Below are 23,495 nucleotides of genomic sequence, written 5' to 3'. Positions count from 1 at the left end.
AGAGGCCCAGATCTTTATTTTGATATATAGCATCTTCATATATTCATGGAAGAAAATATTCTGCGGGCCATTAAAGTTTAGCGAAAATCGTCCAAAACCCTGGCGGTGGCTGGCAACTTTTTTTTAAAAAACGCTGGCGGGGAAAGAGTTAAGACATTACCACATAGTTACAAGTGTGTTATGGGTGGTTGCTTGGTCATTTCAAGGTTGTTGCTATGGTTACTTATGCTGTGCATTGAATAACACATACATCAATAGGGTATTCCTAAGTTGTTACTAAGGTTGTTTTGATGGTTGCTAGGGCATTGCTATGCAGTTGCTAAGTCATTGAAAACACACTGCTATGGGCAGTTTCTTTGGTGTTGCTCTGTGATTGCTAGGGTGTTTTAAGTGGTTGCCGTGGTATTTCTAGGTGGTTGCTAAGGTATTCTGAGTGGTTAACACATTTTTATGCAGTTGCAAGGGTGTTCTGGGCAGTTGCTATGGAGTGGTTGTTAGGACAACTATGTAGTTGCAAAAGTGTTTTGTGTGGTTCTTGGCGTAGCTATATGGTTGCTAGGGTTTATTACAGATTGAATAATGCAAATTGATAGGGTATTAGTAAGTGGTTGCTTACGTGTTCTGGGTGGTTGCTAGGGCATTGCTAAGGTGTTCTAAGTGGTTGTTAACAAGTTGCTATGCAGTTGCAATGGTATTCTGGGCCGTTTCAGTGGTGTTGCTATGTCGTTGCTAGGGTGTTCTATTTGGTTGTTTGGGTATTTCTAGGTGGTTGCGAAGGAGATCTGGGTGGTTGCTTGGGCATTGCAAGGTGGTTGCTAAGGTTCATATATAGATGAATAGGGCATTAGTAAGTGGTTGCTAATGTGTTCTGGGTGGTAATTATACCTCCACAACAGATGATGGCAGCGACAAACAGTGCGAGATCACTATCGTCCAGTTCGAGGGAATTAAACTTTATCGCAAACTGAAACTTGGGTTCCATCATGTCGCTGAACGGTCGTCGTAAGCTCTTTAGAAACTCTCTGGTGATGAAACCGCTACCGTATGCCACCAGCAGACCATCTTTATTCATGCAAGATGCCAACATGGCAAAGAATGCCTCGTGAACGCCGTACTTTAATAATGTCACCTGTTAAAGAACACAGACTGTAATCAATTAACACATTTATTTAACAGTATCAGCATATGTGAAAGGGGGATATATGAGTGTATCATTAGTAATCTTCCGACATCAGTTCAAGTTAAGCTCTACCTTGAGAGGTCTCTTTAAAAGGCGCTATATAAAATAAAGTTTATTATTATTATTATCTACATATTTTACCACATGCTCCACCTAGTGTCAAACTATAACATTACACTTTACCACAGAGAAAGCACGTAATTATTTTCAGTGTAAAGCCAGCAATAATTTCTGCTTATTGCGCCCTGTGTTTTTTTTTAAAAGTACACGCTGCCCATATTTGGCACCAACCTGGTCATTCAGGTCCAGATTGGAGAATCCTGGCACAGACTTTGCGAATTCCGTCAGTTCGGTTACCGTTTCCACTGACGTGCACTGGCAGCAGTGGAATATTCGAACCTCGGCGTTTTTATTCAACAGTCCCCCGGAAGTGCCCACCATCCTCGCCACAAACGTCTGTTCAGCCAACTGCAGCGTCTCCATGTCATGAATGACAAAAGGCTGGAAAAACCAATCAAAATGAAGCATATATCGAATTAAATTACCGTATAATCGTCAACCAATATGGGTTTTTCAATGGCCGAAATCGACAGTACCGGATTGATGGAAAATAAATTATATCAGTGCACATTTTTCCACAATATTTACTCAAAATTCACTACCAATATTTAAAAATAACATGTTTATCACTATTAAGTGTCTATTAATAGGCTGTTTTTGTTAATAATATCAGGTGGGGTTGCCTAGTGGTTAAAGAACATTCTAAAGAAGTATTTTGGGAATACAAAATGTTCTTAATGTTTTCCTTAAGGGGGGCCCGGGTAGATCAGTGAGTAAAGATGTTGACTATCACACCTGGAGTCGTGAGTTCGAATCCGGGGTGTGCTGAGTGACTCCAGTCAGGTCTCCTAAGCAACCAAATTGGCCCGGTTGCTAGGGAGGGTAGAGTCACATGGAGTAACCTCCTTGTGGTTGCTATAATGTGGTTCTCGCTCTCAGTGGGGCGTGTGGCGAGTCGTGCGTGGATGCCGCGGAGAATAGCGTGAAGTCTCCACACGCATTATGTCTCAGCGGTAACCCGCTCAACAAGCCATGTGAGAGGCAACTGAGATTCGTCCTCCGCCACCCGGATTGAGGCGAGTCACTAGGAGGAGGACTTGGAGCGCATTGGGAATTGGGCATTCCAAATTGGGGAGAAAAAGAAATATAATAAAATACAAAAAATTGTTTTTCTTGAGGTCGAAAATAAGAAGAAAAGAGTAGTTAACAAGAATTTTTTTTTTAAGAAAGTTTCGCGAATCCGGCCCCTGGACAAAATTCGGACGAAGTTCGCACAAATATCATGCTAGCACCCGTTGACTTACATGAACTTTGCTTCAGCATTCGGCTGACATATCTTTAGATGCAAGTGTTTGGGAGTTTAAACCGTTATGAAGGCAAATATAAACGAATGGAAGGATTTGGAAGAGATGTTGACTATATACTACACGTCTACAGAAATGCTGAATTGTGATTCAGAATGGATCTACAAGGGTGGAGGACCGAATGAGTCCACGGATTACGACATTCCTGACCATGAGCCGGCAGACATATATTGAGGGAGGTAACATTTTGTCATCAACAGAATTGGTAATATACTGCCCAACATCTCCTTTTGTTTTCCATGGAAAAACGTAATGGTGAATAAATTATATAGAATTTACATTTTTGGGTGAAATATCCCTTTAAATTGTTTTGTAGATTATTTTCTCTGGGTTACACAAGCGGTCTTTTATCAGACTCTCCTTACTGATATATTTTTGTAATGTTTGACATTTTGTAATTTTTTTTCATTAATAATAGTAGTAAAAAATCTTGGTATTAGGGATGCACCAAAATTTTGTCCATAAAATATTTCCAGTTAAAAAAAATTTTTTTTTTCTGTTTTCGTCTGAAAGACCAAAATAGGCCAAAAATGTGAGTATGCACATGAAATTATATTAAGTTAATACTGGCGCTAAAATTCTGAAAAGACAGATTGGACGTGAGAAAAAGTTGTGTATTTATGTTTCAAAAGGACAACACAAAACCAAATGTAGCAATATGTACCACGTCGTCTTTTCACAAACCTCACAATCTGAAATAATTCAGATGGCGATGACTAAAACTTCGAACACTCCTCATCTCCATTAGAGAGGTCAGCCTGACACAACAGACTTGTTTACAAGGCCGTGAGAGAGGAGGAGCGTACTGTGAGACAGAGAGGAGATGAAAGACACTTCTTAATCCAGCTGCTCTCATTACAACAGCTGGCTGACATCCTGCAGCGCACGGCGCTAAGGAATCCACGCTCAAGCGGAAACAACAATCATGCTAGTGTTGCAGATGCATGAGGGGTAATATGTTTGAGGTGGAACACATCCTCGTTGACATGTACACACACACAATAAACATTTTGTGAAACTACGTCTACTAGATTTGTCAGTACAAACTTTAATGAAGAACAGATAGCCTTTGAAGAACAGATAGCCTTTGAAGAACAGATAGAAAGAAAAATAAAGGGAGAGAGAGGAAGAAAGAGTGTGTGAGCGAAAGAGAGAGAGAGAGATAAAGAAAGAGAGAATGTGAGAGAAAGAGAGTGAGTGAGAGAGGGTGTGAGAGAAAGAGAGAGAGAGAGTGAGCGAAAGAAAGAGAGTGAGTGAGAGAGTGAGTGAAAGAGAGAGAGTGTGTGAGCAAATGAAAGAGAGTGAGTGAGAGAAAGAGAGAGAGTGTGTGAGCAAAAGAAAGAGAGTGAGTGAGAGAAAGAGAGAGAGAGAGTGAGAGAGATAAAGAAAGAGAGAATGTGAGAGAAAGAGAGTGAGTGAGAGAGTGAGTGAGAGAAAGAGAGAGAGAGAGTGAGCAAAAGAAAGAGAGTGAGTGAGAGAGTGAGTGAGAGAGTGAGTGAGAGAAAGGGGGAGAGAGAGTGTGTGAGCAAAAGAAAGAGAGTGAGTGAGTGAGAGAAAGAGAGAGAGAGAGAGTGAACTCAAAGAGAAAGCTCAAAGGGCATCTATGCCAAAAGATCAATCAAAATTGACATCCCAATCCAAATTTGGCTCAAACTTTTCAAATCAATAATTGAACCAATTGTTTTATATGGCAGTGAAGTGTGGGGTCCTTCTATCAAATTTGATTTTTCAAATTGGGAAAAACATCCGATTGAAACTCTACATTTAGATTTCTGTAAACGAATTCTCAAAGTCCAAAGAAAAACACCAAACAACGGATGCAGGGCAGAATTAGGCCAATACTCTCTCCTTCTAAACATCCAAAAAAGAGCCATCAAATTCTGGAAACACCTAAAAACAAGCGACCCCAACACATACCATTACAAAGCCCTAAAACACCAAGAGCTGAGCGGGGCGAGGAGTCCCCTGTGCCAGCTGGTGCTGAGACTGACTGAGCTCACTCCTGCAGAGATCAGCACACCTCAGCACACACACACACACACACACACACACACACACACACACACACACACACACACACACACACACACACACACACACACACAGCACACACACACACACACACACACACACACACACACACATTATCAACACAGAACAAGACAAGTACATCACCCATTGGACAAACACCTTCAAAACCAACACAAACTGGAATGTTATTCGGCACTAAATCGAGAGTACACTGTTGCGAACTACCTGAGCACAGTGAGTGATGTGAACCTCAGGAAAACCCTGACGATGTACAGACTCAGCGAGCACAGTCTGGCCGTGGAGACGGGCGGCGCGAGACAGACCTGGCTCTCCCGTGAGGACAGGCTCTGCTCGCACTGCATCCTGGGAGTGACGGAGACCGAGCTGCACTTCCTCACAGAATGCCCAAAATATAAACACATCAGAGACCACTATTACCCCAAAATTAATCAAATATTTCCCCAATTTAACACCTGTAATCCAACCCAAAAACTCTGTTTCATTCTTGGCTGAAGAAGCCAAATGTTCAAATATAGCTGCAAAATTTGTTGCATCTTGCCACATCCTGAGGGACGACCAGAGACCAGCAAACATCCCATAAACACACACTCACTCACAGCCGAACACACACTCACTCACAGCCTAACACACACTCACTCACAGCCCAACACACACTCACTCACAGCCCAACACACACTCACTCACAGCCTAACACACACTCACTCACAGCCTAACACACACTCACTCACAGCCCAACACACACACTCACTCACAGCCCAACACACACTCACTCACAGCCCAACACACACTCACTCACAGCCCAACACACACTCACTCACAGCCCAACACACACTCACTCACAGCCCAACACACACTCACTCACAGCCCAACACACACTCACTCACAGCCCAACACACACTCACTCACAGCCCAACACACACTCACTCACAGCCCAACACACACTCACTCACAGCCCAACACACACTCACTCACAGCCAACACACACTCACTCACAGCCCAACACACACTCACTCACAGCCCAACACACACTCACTCACAGCCCAACACACACTCACTCACAGCCCAACACACACTCACTCACAGCCCAACACACACTCACTCACAGCCCAACACACACTCACTCACAGCCCAACACACACTCACTCACAGCCCAACACACACACTCACTCACAGCCCAACACACACTCACTCACAGCCCAACACACACTCACTCACAGCCCAACACACACTCACTCACAGCCCAACACACACTCACTCACAGCCCAACACACACTCACTCACAGCCCAACACACACTCACTCACAGCCGAACACACACTCACTCACAGCCCAACACACACTCACTCACAGCCCAACACACACTCACTCAAAGCCCAACACACACACACACTCACTCACAGCCCAACACACACTCACTCACAGCCGAACACACACTCACTCACAGCCCAACACACACTCACTCACAGCCCAACACACACTCACTCAAAGCCGAACACACACTCACTCACAGCCCAACACACACTCACTCAAAGCCCAACACACACTCACTCACAGCCGAACACACACTCACTCACAGCCAAACACACACTCACTCACAGCCGAACACACACTCACTCACAGCCCAACACACACTCACTCACAGCCCAACACACACTCACTCACAGCCGAACACACACTCACTCACAGCCGAACACACACTCACTCACAGCCCAACACACACTCACTCAAAGCCGAACACACACTCACTCACAGCCCAACACACACTCACTCAAAGCCCAACACATACTCACTCACAGCCGAACACACACTCACTCACAGCCGAACACACACTCACTCACAGCCGAACACACACTCACTCACAGCCGAACACACACTCACTCACAGCCCAACACACACTCACTCACAGCCCAACACACACTCACTCAAAGCCCAACACACACTCACTCACAGCCGAACACACACTCACTCACAGCCGAACACACACACTCACTCACAGCCCAACACACACTCACTCACAGCCCAACACACACTCACTCACAGCCCAACACACACTCACTCACAGCCCAACACACACTCACTCAAAGCCGAACACACACTCACTCACAGCCCAACACACACTCACTCAAAGCCCAACACACACTCACTCAAAGCCCAACACACACACACACTCACTCACAGCCCAACACACACTCACTCACAGCCGAACACACACTCACTCACAGCCCAACACACACTCACTCACAGCCCAACACACACTCACTCAAAGCCGAACACACACTCACTCACAGCCCAACACACACTCACTCAAAGCCCAACACACACTCACTCACAGCCGAACACACACTCACTCACAGCCCAACACACACTCACTCACAGCCCAACACACACTCACTCACAGCCGAACACACACTCACTCACAGCCCGACACACACTCACTCAAAGCCCAACACACACTCACTCACAGCCGAACACACACACACTCACAGCCCAACACACACTCACTCACAGCCCAACACACACTCACTCACAGCCCAACACACACTCACTCAAAGCCCAACACACACTCACTCAAAGCCGAACACACACTCACTCACAGCCCAACACACACTCACTCACAGCCCAACACACACTCACTCACAGCCCAACACACACTCACTCAAAGCCGAACACACACTCACTCACAGCCCAACACACACTCACTCACAGCCGAACACACACTCATTCACAGCCCAACACACACTCACTCACAGCCGAACACACACACACTCACAGCCGAACACACACTCACTCACAGCCCAACACACACTCACTCACAGCCGAACACACACACACTCACAGCTGAACACACACTCACTCACAGCCCAACACACACTCACTCACAGCCGAACACACACACACTCACAGCCGAACACACACTCACTCACAGCCCAACACACACTCACTCACAGCCCAACACACACTCACTCACAGCCCAACACACACTCACTCACAGCCGAACACACACTCACTCACAGCCCAACACACACTCACTCACAGCCCAACACACACTCACTCAAAGCCGAACACACACTCACTCACAGCCCAACACACACTCACTCACAGCCGAACACACACTCACTCACAGCCCAACACACACTCACTCACAGCCGAACACACACACACTCACAGCCGAACACACACTCACTCACAGCCCAACACACACTCACTCACAGCCGAACACACACACACTCACAGCTGAACACACACTCACTCACAGCCCAACACACACTCACTCACAGCCGAACACACACACACTCACAGCCGAACACACACTCACTCACAGCCCAACACACACTCACTCACAGCCCAACACACACTCACTCACAGCCCAACACACACTCACACACAGCCGAACACACACTCACTCACAGCCCAACACACACTCACTCACAGTCGAACACACACTCACTCACAGCCCAACACACACTCACTCACAGCCCAACACACTGCATCAGACCTACACACATTATATAATGTTCAATTCCAAGTTCAGTGTTCCTTTGTGTTTTTTATATAGATTTCTAAATCCTTTTTATTTTATTTATTAATCTTTGTATATTTTATTATTAATGTTTTATGCTATCAGTATTATTATTTTGTGTACTAAATGTTCTAAATCATTTTCTATGTTGTTTTGATGCTTTGGCAATACAAAATGTATTTTTTTGTCATGCCAATAAAGCTTTCTGAATTGAATTGAATTGAGTGAGCGAGAGTGAGTGAGAGTGTGAGAGAAAGGGAGAGAGAGAGTGAGCAAAAGAAAGAGAGTGAGTGAGAGAAAGAGAGAGAGAGAGAGAGTAAGCGAAAGAAAGAGTGAGTGAGAGAAAGAGAGAGTGAGCGAAAGAAAGAAAGTGAGTGAGAGTGAGTGAGAGAAAGGGAGAGAGTGTGTGAGCAAAAGAAAGAGAGTGAGAGAAAGAGAGAGAGAGAGTGAGCGAAAGAAAGAGAGTGAGTGAGTGAGTGAGTGAGAGAAAGAGAGTGAGTGAGAGAGTGAGTGAGTGAGAGAAAGGGAGCGAGTGTGTGAGCAAAAGAAAGAGAGTGTGTGAGCGAAAGAGTGAGTGAATCAGGGTGTGAGAGAAAGAGAGAGAAAAAGAGTGAGTGAGTTAGAGAGAGAGAAAGAAAGAGAGTGTGAGACAGAGAGAGTGAGTGAGAGAAAGAGAGAGAGAGTGTGTGAGCGAAAGAGAGAGAGAAAGAAAGAATGTGAGAGAGAGAGAGAAAGAGAGTGAATGAGAGAGGATGTGAAAGAAAGAGAAAGAAAGAAAGAGTGAGTGTGAGAGAGAAAGAAAGAAAAGAGTGTGAGAGAAAGAGAGAGAGAGTTAAGGCCTTCTGTGGGTTTGTTTACATTTGAATTTTTGAATTGAGTTAGAACATTCCGTCAATGGGATTTTGCCGATATTTGATCGTCCTGACGAAAATGTCTGTCAATGGATTACATTTTGAATGTAATTAATTATATGATATGCTGATTAATTAATTGAATTATTTGCAATTCATTGTTTTTTGTCCCTAATTTGTAACGCCCATTTCCCAATGCACTCTATATCCTTGTGGTGGCGTAGTGACTCAATCCGAGTGGCGGAGGACGAGTCTCAGTTGCCTCTGCGTCTGAGATCGTCAATCCATGCATCTTATCACATGACTCGTTGAGCGTGTTACCGTGGAGACGTAGCATGTGTGGAGGCTTCACGCTATTCTCCGCCACATCCACGCACAACTCACCACACGCCCCACCGAGAGCGAGAACCACATTATAGCGACCACGAGGAGGTTACCCCATGTGACTCTACCCTCCCTAGCAACCGCTCCAATTTGGTTGCTTAGGAGACCCGGCTGGAGTCAAACTCGTGACTCCAGGGGTGGTTGCCCCCTGCATAAATACTTCTATTTAAATAATTATAAATATAATATATATTATAAAAATAATACGTTTTAACATCAGAAATATTTCACTCTTCAGCCTGATGCAAACAATGCACATTTTGGTCACACATGGCAGGATGATCATACCGGCGTGTTGGTCTTGCCCGTCAGGATGGTTTGTGTTTTGGATTTGTTCATGTTGAAGTTCTTCAGATACGCCTCATAGATCTGCTTGGCTAGAGTTTTCTGATCGGCCAGCTGAGGGTCCTCAACCTCTCGATCTCCCGTCAGGATCTCTGCCTTCAACCTAAGCTTCTCCGACTGTGGCATTCGCCCAAAGCGGATGGCTGTTTCAGGGATGTACAGAAGAACCTCAGATAAGACGCTTACTGCACCCAAAGCCCAAGCATAGTCATGATTCAGACATTTTGGCTGGCGTTAAATTCTCATGCAAATAATTTTGATTACCGAATTGTCTATTTTGTTCATACATCTCAGTGTAGCCTTAAAATACACACCTTGAAAAGTAATACATTAACATTAAACCTGGCAACATTCAATACAAATTAAGCTCAATCTACAGCATATGTGGCATAATGCTGCCACATTACCCAAAAAAAATCCTCTTTTTCATTTTAAATGGCAAAAATCTGGGTTGCACTGAACCCCTTACAAGAGTAGTCAACGGGGACAATCCATAAATGTTAAAATTAGAGGTCGACCGAAAGTGGAATTTGCCGATACATAACTAAGGTGGTGGGAAAGGCAGATAACCGATTAATCGGCTAATCGTTTTTAAAATGTATTTATAGAAAGCCAAAGAATTGTCTTGTTCTTTCCTAACTATGCACAGACAAAGTGTCCTAAATTAATTAAATCCAGGACGCAGTTTATTGTTCAACCGAAAACCACAAAACAACCAGAGAAAAATCAAGATTTGTTTCATAACACGCAACTTTTATGTATAAACAAGCCCGCAAAACACTGGGGCTCTTATTTTGAAATTATGAAAACTATTGGCAACTATCGGCATAGATTTTTGCCAATAACCAATAGTTCCAAAAAGTAACTATCAGCATAGATTTATATCAATAACCAATAGTTCCAAAAAGTAACTATCGGCATAGATTTATATCAATAACCAATAGTTCCAAAAAGTAACTATCGGCATAGATTTTTACCAATAACCAATAGTTCCAAAAAGTAACTATCGGCATAGATTTTTACCAATAACCAATAGTTCCAAAAAGTAACTATCGGCATAGATTTATATCAATAACCAATAGTTCCAAAAAGTAACTATCAGCATAGATTTTTACCAATAACCAATAGTTCCAAAAAGTGACTATCAGCATCAATTTTTACCAATCACCAATAGTTCCAAAAAGTAACTATCGGCATAGATTTTTACCAATAACCAATAGTTCCAAAAAGTAACTATCGGCATAGATTTATATCAATAACCAATAGTTCCAAAAAGTAACTATCGGCATAGATTTTTACCAATAACCAATAGTTCCAAAAAGTGACTATCAGCATCAATTTTTACCAATCACCAATAGTTCCAAAAAGTAACTATCGGCATAGATTTTTACCAATAACCAATAGTTCCAAAAAGTAACTATCGGCACCGATTAATCGGTAAAACCGATTATCGGTCTACCACTAATTAAAATACTTGTTTATGCTAACATGATTTTATTGTGCTAAATATTGCTGTGCAAAATTATATCTAATTTTACAACTTCCTTGCCATGAATCTAAAATACTAAAACGGCTGTAAAAACCAATTAATGTGCTTTTATTAAATTATAATAATTGTATTAAATTAGCTTCCCATTGCTCTTTAAACCCTCCAAAAATTGTCCCCATTCACTTCCATTGTAAGTGCCTCAATGTAACCTCGAATTCAGCTTTTTTACAGAAAATAAATGATTACAAATAATTTTTTTGGTAATCTGTTCCTCACTCAAAGCTATCGTATGAGTTCAGAAGACTTGGAATATAGCGGACTAATCACAAGCACACTTTTATTTCGCTCTTTTTGGAGCTTGACAGATACGGTCACCAATAACAGTCATTGTTTGGAAAAAAGCTGCATAAACATTGCTAAACATGTGTTCTTTTCTGTTCACGTGCATGGGAGATAGAAAGTCAAACAGGGTGAGTAAATAACGACAGTATTTACATTTTTGACTACTATTCCTGAAAGGTATTTTAGATTCATGCACTTGCTTCGATGTCTGCTAGCCTGTACGGCCTGATGCAAGTGACGCTACAGAACTCTTCGCAGGTCGGCTAATTTTAGTCTTTAACCTACAAGGCTCAGAGGAATGGGGTTAGGGTGACTCTGTCTCGCTGTATGTTTTGAACCAAGTGTCGGCCTCATATACAGGGTTCGAATTACAGACCTTGAGCACAGAGCGATTTCAACACATGCCTTTGCTGGTCATAAAGTTTGTGTGAGACGTGAGGTTCGCCGGGGCTGGTACTGTTAGCTGGCCTCCTAAAAGATGCCCTTTGACTCCACACTGAAAACTGTGGAGGGGTCACAGCAGCGCAAGAGGTCACTACATTGAAATGACAAGGACAAAGACAAAACCCTCTTATGTTAGCTTTCACACTGCTAATTTAGTCAAAGATTAGGCAGAATGTTACTGCAATGTCACGTTCAACTTGAGAAGATCAAAGTTTAGGTTTACCCCCAAAATACCTCAAAAATAGTTTCAAAGCGCATATGACTCGTCTTAGAACACAAAATAAGATTTCTGTGAGAATCTCAAGAGCTGCTCTTTTGCATACAGTGAAAGAATATTGTGATCAGGGGGATTCAAGCTCCAAAAAGGACAAAAAAAGCACCATAAAATTTGTCCAAATTACTTCTAAAGCCATACGATAGCTTTGTGTGAGAAATAGATCAGTGAGAATCATGAGTCATGTTTCCATTCAAGAAACAGAAGCGTAGGACTTTTATTTTATATTATTATTTTATTAATATATATTATTTATATATTTATATATATATTATTTTAAAGATATTTTTTAATAATTCTATATATATATATATTATAATAATTATAAATATATATTATAATAATTATAAATATATATTATAATAATTATATATATTTATTATTTTAAATATATATTATAATTATTATAATATATATTTAAAATATATATATATATATATATATATATATATATATATATATATATATATATATATATATAATGTATATTTAATTTTGCTTAATTTATAGGATTTTTTTGGAATTCAATAGGTATATGTATGTATATATATATGTTCCCATCTTAGTTTATAATAATATTTAAATATTAAAATATTGCCATATACTTAAAAAATGTCTCTCATCTTAATCATATTTTTATATTATATTCAAATTCATATTATATTATATTCAAATTCATATTATATTTATTAAATTAAATTATATTATAAACTACTTTATAATTTAACTTATAATAAATTAAATTAAGGAATCAAATTTTACAATTAAAATCAACCAATAAGGTAGTTAGAATTGACAGAAACGTGACATCTACTCATTTCTTCTATTTCTTTGTATTTTGTCAGACAATGAACAACACAAAGATGACAACCAACATTAAATACTTTCATCAAAATGGACATAAAAAAAATAAAAAACACTGTGAGATGATTATAAAAAGATTATCAGAACTCTAATAATAAACTCTTCACGAATTCCTCCAATAAATAGACTTTTGACAGGCGTTGAACTATCCATTACTCAACTCAACTCAAATAGGTACATTCAATCATGATGTAAATATATGACTGTGCCGATGTATTTTTATTCATTTGTTTCTCCCCTTTTCTCCCCAATTTGTAACGCCCAATTCCCAATGCGCTCTAAGTCCTCGTGGTGGCGTAGTGACTCGCCTCAATCCGGGTGGCGGAGGACGAATCTCAGTTGCCTCCACGTCTGAGACCGTCAATCCACGCATCTTATCACGCGACTTGTTGAGCGCGTTACCACGGAGACATTCACGCTTCACGCTATTCTCCGCGGCATCCACTCACAACTCACCACACGCCCCACCGAGAGCGAGAACCACATTATAGCGACCACAAGGAGGTTACCCCATGTGACTCTACCCTCCCTAGCAACCGGGCCAATTTGGTTGCTTAGGAGACCTGACTGGAGTCACTCAGCACACCCTGGATTCGAACTCACGACTCCAGGTGTGATAGTCACCGTCTTTATTCGCCGAGCTACCCAGGCTCCCGACTGCACCAATGTAATACTCACCATTGTGAGACATCCCCACAGAGAGGCACTTCTGAAAGCGACAGTATTGGCACTTGTTTCGGTTCTTCTTTTGGATCTTACAGCATCGTACACACTTATCGTACTCCAGTTTAAGACGAATCGTCCGACGGAAGAAACCCTACAAGTGAGACAAAAACATCAGCTTCAAAAACAACAGCAGCACACAATAATCTAATCAGGTTTTTTATTTGACTTGTTTAATTTAGCATTTTCTGAATTGATTTTGGGGGAAAATCAGCAGAATTGGAAAGTGGTCAAATGTATCAAACCGAGCTGGGAATACCACACTCCTTTGGTAGCTGAAAGCGCTATCAAAAAAGCCCAAATATTTAATAACCGAATGTGAAAGTTGCAAGACTTGCATTGCCAACATAAATTTCAAGTCATCATATCAACGCCCCAATCAAACCCATCGATCACACACATCAATGTAACATCATTACTTGCTTTAAATATCTGTACATGGGTCTATCTTTGATACCCTGAAGACAACTTTCTCTATTTTTAGTTCATATATCAGTATTAAACAGTCCAGAGATGTAAATACACAATCCAAACCAGTCTGATCTCTAAATAGCCTGGCGGCACATTCATACATTGTGTTTGTCCTCGTTTGCCTTGGAACCGCTGGGGTTTCCTTTTTCTGCCTTCCAGCCTGTTGTGTTAGGGGAGCACGTCCCTATCATGAAATCTTATATCAAAGTGCACGTGATTGTATCTCACAGTGAAAGTAGTGGACACTATATTCTCCCAACCAGTGCTGACTCAACTGTCTCTCGCATTTCAGTCTTTGGTTTTTGGAAATGTAATGCTGACAACAAAGAAAACAAGTCACGTAAGAGCTGTCGCCTTTTGTCCTGCAATCGTTAAAAGCATTTTAGCCACCTCCTGTTTTTGGTTTATTTTTGGTATATTGCGCCAACGATAAGACATACATGGAATATATCAGTTTCACTCAACTTGGCATGATGTAAAGCCAGAGGAAGACTATTGAGGCCCAACACAATAAGTGTGCCAAATTTCACAACTTTACTCCAAACGAGATTCTAGGGGCTGCCATAGACTTCAATGGCAGAGGAATAATAATAATAATAATAATAACTTGATAGGTAAAGCTTGTCAAGCTTTTCAACCACATAGCAACACAGTACAAACCACTCAGAACACTTTAGCAACCACACAGCAATGCCCTGGAAACGACCCACAACACCCTAGCAACCACATAGCAACACTGTACAAACCAATCTTAACACTTTAGCAACCACACAGCAATGCCCTGGAAACGACCCACAACACCCTAGCAACCACATAGCAACACTGTACAAACCAATCTTAACACTTTAGCAACCACACAGCAATGCCCTGGAAACGACCCACAACACCCTAGCAACCACATAGCAACACTGTACAAACCAATCTTAACACTTTAGCAACCACACAGCAATGCCCTGGAAACCACCCTCTACACCCTAGCAACCACATAGCAACACAGTACAACCCCCTCAGAACACTTTAGCAACCAAACAGAAACACCCTGGAAACCACCCACATCACCTTAGCAACTAGTGTTGTCACGGTACCAAGATTTCAGTAGTTGGAAATGTCATGGTTCTCGATCCCAATTTCGATACCACAGCAAAAATAAGCTAATATTGTAATTTGCTATTGAACACACAAAGTTTAACTTAATTTCATCATCAAAATGGTGTCTAATCAATAAATTCTTAAAACTTTTAACAAGTGAAAATAGAACTTTTCAACATGTTTTTTCAACACACTTTTATTCTTGCTTGACTTGCTTGTGATATTTTGATTTTTATTATTACAGAGAATATTACATTTTACTCTCCAGTTGTAATATATTTTACTCAGTTTCTTCCATTTCAGGCATCTAGATTTTATTTTTGAATTGTGTTTTTATTATGATGTGTTTTATGCCAGATGCTTCACTTTTCCGGATAAACAGTTCACAACACGGCTCAGTGTGACCATTGGTCTGAAATCTCATCTGTTTACACTGGCCTTTGAGCCTGACAAATGAAATGTAGGATTCAGTTTTGGAGTGTTTGTATTTTAGACTACTGGTGTTTATGTATGTGGTCATTTTGAAATGTTATGTTTTAAATGTTATTATTTGAAGCACTTTGGTCAACTCTGTTGTTTTAAATGCAATATAAATAAAGCGGAGCTGAGATTAAAGTGCAAATGCTGTGATTTTAATTATATAAATATATATATTACATGTGCTGCATGGTTCACAAAGTGCTCTACTTTGTCATCTGAACGTGAATGATTCTCAATGTCTGTGGAGTTTCTAGTGGATGAGAGATCGGATTTATTTAGAGTATGCAGCTCGTCCACAGTATGATTGCAACCACAAACATGTCACGATTTTAATTTGATTAATTGTCCATTTTAGTGTACAATGAGTAACGGAGCACACGTTCAAATTAAGCCTGTGAGCATTTTAAAGCAGTCGTGCGTCAGTCATACTTCACACTGGGTACCGGATACAGTCAGTGCTCGGTACTGCAGAAACACTGGTATCATTACATCTTTTTTATTTTATTATCGACATGGTACAGAAGTAACGGTACTTTTGACAACACTACTAGCAACCACATAGCAACACAGTAAATACCTCAAAACACTTTAACAACCAAACCAAAAACCAACCAAATCACCCTAGCAACCACATAGCAACACAATACAAATACCTCAAAACACTTTAACAACCAAACCAAAAACCAACCAAAACACCCTAACAACCACATAGCAACACAGTGCAAACCCCTCAGAACACTTTAGCAACCAAAGAGCAACACCCTAGCAACCCCGTAGCAACACAGTACAAAACACTCAAAACACTTCAGCAACCAAACAACAACACCCTGGAAACCACCCACAACACCCTAGCAACCACATAGAAACACCGTTCAGAACACTTTAGCAACCAAACAGCAACACCCGGGAAACCACCCACAGCACCCTAGCAACCACATAGAAACACCGTTCAGAACACTTTAGCAACCAAACAGCAACACCCGGGAAACCACCCACAGCACCCTAGCAACCACATAGTGACACAGTACAAACCACTAAGAACACTTTAGCAACCAAACAGCAACACCCTGGAAACCACCCACAGCACCCTAGCAACCACATAGCAACACAGTACAAACCATTCAGAACACTTTAGCAACCAAACAGCAACACCCTGGAAACCACATATCAACACAGTACAAACCACTCAGAACACTTTAGCAACCAAACAGCAACACCCTGGAAACCACCCACAACACCCTAGCAACCACATAGCAACACAGTACAAACCCCTCAGAACACTTTAGCAACCAAACAGCAACACCCTGGAAACCACCCACATCACCATAGCAACCACATAGCAACACTGTACAAACCAATCTTAACACTATAGCAACCAAACAGCAACACCCTGGAAACCACCCACAACACCCTAACATGGAGGCTGCGAATTTGACATATTCTGAAAAAAAGCGTGCCAGTACAAAAGTTTGTAATTCTAAAAGCACTCTTCAATGTTATGTCTAAATAAATTACACTTATTATGACAATTCCTTATCATAACGTTTATTTGCATTTGTTTGTATGGCGTCACTTGCATAAAGATTCTTCATGTCTCAAACGTTCTCCACTGCTTAAGGAAAGCTGGAAGCTCTATGTTCAAGCTCCGGTCTTGACCCTGGCATTAAAACACGGGCAGTAGGCATGTCCTCGCCCAGTTCAGGCATAAATTATGTGACTGCTTGAGCCAAGTCACAAGGCCATGACCGCAAAGCTCAACAGTCTTCAGAGGGGGTAAAAAATGCCATGTGATTTGATGATTGAATGTTTTCACAGTTGCTGCTTTTCTAAATTTAAAATACACAAATTTCACCATACAGTTGAAGGAATGACAGTGTGAATTACAGTGTTTCTCTTGTAAAAGTAGATTAGCCAATCATAGCACAGCTGTTTAACATACAGAAGTCTTAAAGGTAGAGTAGCAAAAACATCAGTCTCACTTTGCATCCCTCACAAGCGTGAACGCCATAGTGGTATCCTGACGCACGGTCCGAGCACACCCTGCACTCCAGATTCAGTGAGGTGGAGGTGAACTCTTCCTGTCCCGCTGGGCCACCGTAGACACCTGACGATGGGCTGGATGCTGGGGTAAGGGCATCTACACAACAGAGCAAACAAACACAAAAACACATTTCTCATAAAGAGTAGGGGTGTAACCTTGGTGTCCTGGCCAACTTCACTCCATTGGCCCCAATCTATCATGGCCTCCTAATAATATCCATCCATGAATTGGCTACATCACTCTACTCTCTCCTCTTCACCAATAGCTAGTGTGTGGTGGGCGTTCTGGCGCACTATGGTTGCTGTTGCATCATCCAGGTGGATGCTGCACACTTGTGGTGGTTGAGGAGGTTCCCCTATACTATGTAAAGCACTTTAAGTGCATAGAAAAGCACTATATACAAAATGCAAGGAATTAAGGAATATACATTGCAGAAAACTACGAAAACGTAACATTTGACTAAAATATAATTTTCAGTTAAAGGAAATGAAATGGTAACACTTTACAATAAGGTTCGATTCATTAACATTAGTAAATGCATTAGGTTTCGACTATCAAAATAGAGTGACTCCAGCCAGGTCTCCTAAGCAACCAAATTGGTCCGGTTGCTAGGGAGGCTAGAGTCACATGGGCTAACCTCCTCGTGGTGGTGATTAGTGGTTCTCTCAATGGGGCGTGTGGTGAGATGTGTGTGGATCGTGGAGAGTAGCATGAGCCTCCACATGCTGTGAGTCTCCGCGGTGTCATGCACAACGAGTCACGTGATAAGATGCGCCGATTGAAGGTCTCAGAAGCGGAGGCAACTGAGACTCGTCCTCCACTACCGGGATTGAGGAGAGTCACTACGCCATAACAACGAAGCGCATTGGGAATTGGGCATTCCAAAATTGGGGAGAATTTTTTTAAATTAAATTTAATTTAATTTCAATAAACAAAATATTTAATTAGGTTTATCCTTAAAATAAGTGAAAATCTGGAACAAGACACTTTACACTTTTTTTTTTTGTATTTATGTCTTGTGTAGTTTGTGTAGTGTTAGTTACACAATGTAACAGCGAAAGTGTTCGGTGTCATTCCGCTGAAGTAATCTAATAATTACTTAAAATAAATCCAAATCTTCATGTTTTTGTTAAAAACCGTAAGCTTGAAGTTATTTCTAGATTTCAGTTTACCTCAAACGTTTATGAGACTGCTTTAACTTCATGCTGCCTTAGAAACCTTTCCATGATGTCATTTCCTCTTTTCTCATGTAAGGTGTTTCAATCTGAAGCCACAACCCATACTTTACTTGCCTTGTCCGATTTCTTACAATTCAGCACTTGTGTGTGTGTGTGTTATGTCACTGTTACATGCTGAAGCAGCAGTTTAAGATTCTAAAACTAATCTTTTCGCCAAAGATGTTTAAACCGACATCTTGGATTGTAACATTTTGCTCATAGAATTAATCTGAATTCCATTAATCTTTTAGAAGCGTAAACTAGGTCAGACATTCCAGAACCACAAGCCACCAATAACCAACTGAAATCTTCAATGTTGCAATGTTTAGATGACACATGACAGTTTAACTGACATAACATCAATTGTTTGTTGCATTCCAAAATGTGTCATAAAGCAATTAATAAGACAAAGCAAGTATGCGTTGCAGTTTTTAGCATAACCACAAGGGGCACTACACAGCTATAAGTTTTCTTCTTTCAGGTCAATTACTGTTATGGCTCAGGTTCTTATTTCTTACAGTCTAAAGATCTAATGACAGGAAAACTTTCCTGAAGGTGAGTGTATTTTTAGCGTGGTATTCCAGCCACGTGGCTCGTACCTAACGCGGTGGAGCTCTCCGACCCCGAGCCCAGACCTGACGAATGGTTCTCTGTGACTTCGAAGCTGCTGAGCCCATCTTCATCGATGGATTGAGAGATGTCCTGCAGATCTTCCATTCCACCGATGAAGTCCCTGCTCAAGGGACTGTCCAACATGGAGTCGTCCAGTGGGGACGGGGGACAGTAGTGCTTCTCCACGTCTACCATGTTGGCGGACAGGAATGGAGCGCAAATCACACATCAGTCTGGACACAGAAGAGAAAACAAAATAAATGGTCAGCACTTATATAGCGCCTTTTTAAGCCTTAACGGTATTCAAAGCGCTTTACACTGCGTCTCATTCACCCATTCACACACATTCACACACCAATGGTGGCAGAGCTGCTATGCAAGGCGCTAGCCTGCCATTGGGAGCAACTTGGGGTTCAGTGTCTTGCCCAAGGACACATCGGCATGCGTAGTCGTGTGGGCCGGGATTTGAACCACCAACCCTGCGATTAGTGGCCGACCCGCTCTACCAACTGAGCCACAAACATCGAAAGAAGCTTGGTTTTACAATTTGAGTGAGTAAAGTTTTATGATTGTCCAATGGCTGTTTTCAAACAGGTTTCCCAACAACTGCCCCGTCCACAACAGCGTGCTGGTTCTAGATCTAAAAATGCCATTCATTTTCTCCATAGGGGAATTAATTTTTAACAATAGCTTATAAAATTTCAAGACAGACCTACAGTGAGCTCTGAGGTTATTAATCAATGGTATGCATCAGCTGAAATCATTAGTCTGCATTAATCATTTATTGAAAAGTTTAATAATGGACTGCCCATGATCATGAAGGGAAACGATACACCAATCAGAGAACTGCAGCAAACAAAGTGCGGCAAAAGAGCTCTGCAGCGACTGCCCACTCCCGCTGTGAATGATGCAATTGAGTCGCTCTTACTACTCCCTCAAACTACTATTTGAGGTATTTGGTATTTGTATAGATCTGAATATGTTGCCAAAAATATAAGATGTATTATTTATTAACTTTTATGAAAAAATTAAATAAAAAAATACAGTTTAAATTAACATTTAATTATTACAAATATTACCTTGAAAGCAGCATTTACATCCGTTGTTAATTTGTGTTTTTTCCATTTAATGGAAGAACAACAAATAATAGTTTGTCAGATAGTGGTCACACTAAAAGCTTTGTGTTGCCTGTCTTTCCTCCCAATCCTTTTTATCAGCAGTTAATATAGTTAAGTTCACTCTTATTAGCCTTATCATAACATCTGTGTTGCGTCTTTCTGACACAGAAAGAAATTCAAAGAGCAAAACAAGGTTACAGGAGCTGTGAGCTTAAAAAAAAACTTTGTGGACACACAAAGACAAATAAATATCTTTGCTAAGCTTTTAAGTGCATGCTATTTTGAGCTCAGGCAAGGTTTCCGAAACACAGAATGCTTCAATGCTGTAATATAACACAATGGAAATGTAAACAGTTCATTTGAGGGCTACAAGGTGACGATTCCACATAGAATTTAGCAATTGGCATTCGTGTCAAATCAAAAAAAAATCAGAAACTTCCCAAGCTGAAATGTTTGATTTTGGAAATTCTTTCTCTAAATAAAGATAGGCATACATGATGATGAAAGCCAAAATATTAAATACTATGGAATGATATTTACGTTGTAATCCATAATCTTCTAGAGGAGGTCAAAATGACAATTTTCGCCTTTGACAGGTTTAAAAAAATCCCCTTAGCAAGGTGACAGCGTAATTGTTTGATTTGTACACAGAGACTGGTAGGTCTATTACTAAAATCAGTTGACTTAAGTGACTCTTAATGCATTATATGCCAATGGTGTGAGTTCAAAAATGGGGAAAAACACTTTTTTGTTGTTGTTTTTCCAAAGTTGTTGTGCCTATAACCCCAGAAGTTTTAAAGAGATCGTAATATCCTTTTAGATTCTGGTTCAAAACAAACTTTTCTTTTTGTATCTTCATTTGTGAGGCTATATATGGTTAAATCCCAGAGATATGGGGCTGTAAATTTGGCTTCATGTGTAAATTGTTGAATTATTCCCATTTTCGATGGTCAAATACCAAACGTGGGCCACATGGAATGCAGCTAGTTTTACTTGTCCAACAAAACAAAGGTTTGAAGTACAAATAATGTTAAAACTAGACATGTTCCTTTATTTATTAACATCAAAATAATAATGTAAAAAAATCTTGATTTTCAAGAGTCCAAATCTCAATGTAATCTCACGAGTTTCTAGTGCAAACTGTGCTCACAATTCAGAGATCTCAATATGATCTTAAAGATTTCTCACCAGTCAGACATCATGTGTTAAAGACATTTGACTGACACAATTGTTCAACTGAGTGACAAAGACATCAGGGAAAGAGAGAGACAGATAGACAGAAGACAGCGAGAGACAGACACTCATTGCAAAGAGACAAAGAGAAAGGGAAACAATGAATGAGTAAATTAAATTAATGTGTAAGTTCAGCAGTGCTTTGTGTCTCTCAAAGGTAAAAGAACTGGGGAATGAAAATAGCTCCGTTTCATTGGTACACCAACACATATGACTTTAGAAGACATAAAGATCATTGGACAGATTGGTGAGTCGTTAAAGACAGTGAATCCACTTTTACTAACAGTCTTTCCACAGTAACATGTAATCCAGGTAGAGATCCTATAGCAGCTTTGAACTTTTGAACTTTGCTAATGTTATAAAGCTAGATAGAGAGCAACGAATGGAGCAGAACGCAGGAGTTTCGAGACACGATTTTAAAACTTGACACGGCAGCTAAAAAATACAGTAATCCTTCGCAAGACGCTGAAAATTCGAGAAGCCCAAAGTCTAAAGCATCTACCTAGCGTATGTTTACATGGAACTAGGGCTGGGTATCGTTCAAAAACCTTGACTTCGATACCGGCGGTTCCTAAACGATACTTTTGTCGATACCAATTTTATGAAATCCATTTTAACAAGATTACAAACATTACACATTACCTCGAAAAACTTTGGTTTTATTTTTTCAGTTTGTTACAGACTCAAAGACTCGTCTCCTGAGCCTTCTGGTCTCCTCATGCCACGGTCGGCAGGGGCAGAGGCTATAATGTTAATGTGAAGAGGGAAAAAAAACGAACTAGAATGCTAAACTGTTAATTCAGCTAACCCTAAGGACAAGTACGGTTTAACAAGATAACTAGTTTCATGTACGTTAAACTTGATCAGTTACGGTCAACATTAAAGCATTTTTTAGCATCGATTTAGCTAGCTATCTATAGCAGTACATCCAAACAATATCTAACGTAATGTAGGTCCCAGTTTATAGGACTGTCACAGCGCACAGAAACGTTAATTTAACAAGAACACAAGCATGTACCATTACAAGTTAGCCGATTTTGTTTGTTGGTTTTTTGCTAAATGTTAAACATCTAGTCGGAGTCCCAATCATAGCGCCGCTGCATTCATCCGTAGTTTTGGAGTAGGACTCGTGTGGTGGGCATGTTGAAGGAAGCTCTGTAGCAGGAGGACGCTGAGAGGATGACTGCACCGGCTCGGTCTTTTTGCAGTCGAAGACGGAGCAACTTTCTGCTCTTAAGTTGATTCTGTGCACTGTCAAGTGCTTCATCAGATTTGTCGTGTTGCATTATCTTGTCGCAAATATTGCATCGTGCGCTGTTGGGATCGAGCCTGGTGAAATGTAG

At 40.9% G+C, this 23,495-nt stretch overlaps 1 protein-coding gene across 1 annotated transcript in view; it reads right to left on the bottom strand.

Annotated features, from left to right (window-relative positions):
• The window catches only part of LOC127640251 (peroxisome proliferator-activated receptor alpha-like), a 48,991-nt gene that overhangs the window by 7,423 nt on the left and 18,073 nt on the right, over nt 1–23,495 (bottom strand). Inside the window, exons 2-7 of the mRNA XM_052122710.1 lie at nt 19,789–20,034; nt 17,911–18,068; nt 13,847–13,985; nt 9,699–9,898; nt 1,472–1,681; nt 886–1,129 (exon numbers count right to left, since the gene is read on the bottom strand). Coding sequence (XP_051978670.1) covers nt 886–1,129; nt 1,472–1,681; nt 9,699–9,898; nt 13,847–13,985; nt 17,911–18,068; nt 19,789–19,996 — 1,159 coding nt within the window. The 5' untranslated portion in view covers nt 19,997–20,034. The remainder of the gene's footprint in view (nt 1–885; nt 1,130–1,471; nt 1,682–9,698; nt 9,899–13,846; nt 13,986–17,910; nt 18,069–19,788; nt 20,035–23,495) is intronic.

Source organism: Xyrauchen texanus, chromosome 49 (assembly GCF_025860055.1).
Source record: "Xyrauchen texanus isolate HMW12.3.18 chromosome 49, RBS_HiC_50CHRs, whole genome shotgun sequence".
Lineage (NCBI taxonomy): Eukaryota > Metazoa > Chordata > Actinopteri > Cypriniformes > Catostomidae > Xyrauchen > Xyrauchen texanus.
The sequence above is the reverse complement of the archived record's forward strand: the minus strand, read 5'-3'. Positions and strand labels throughout refer to the sequence as shown.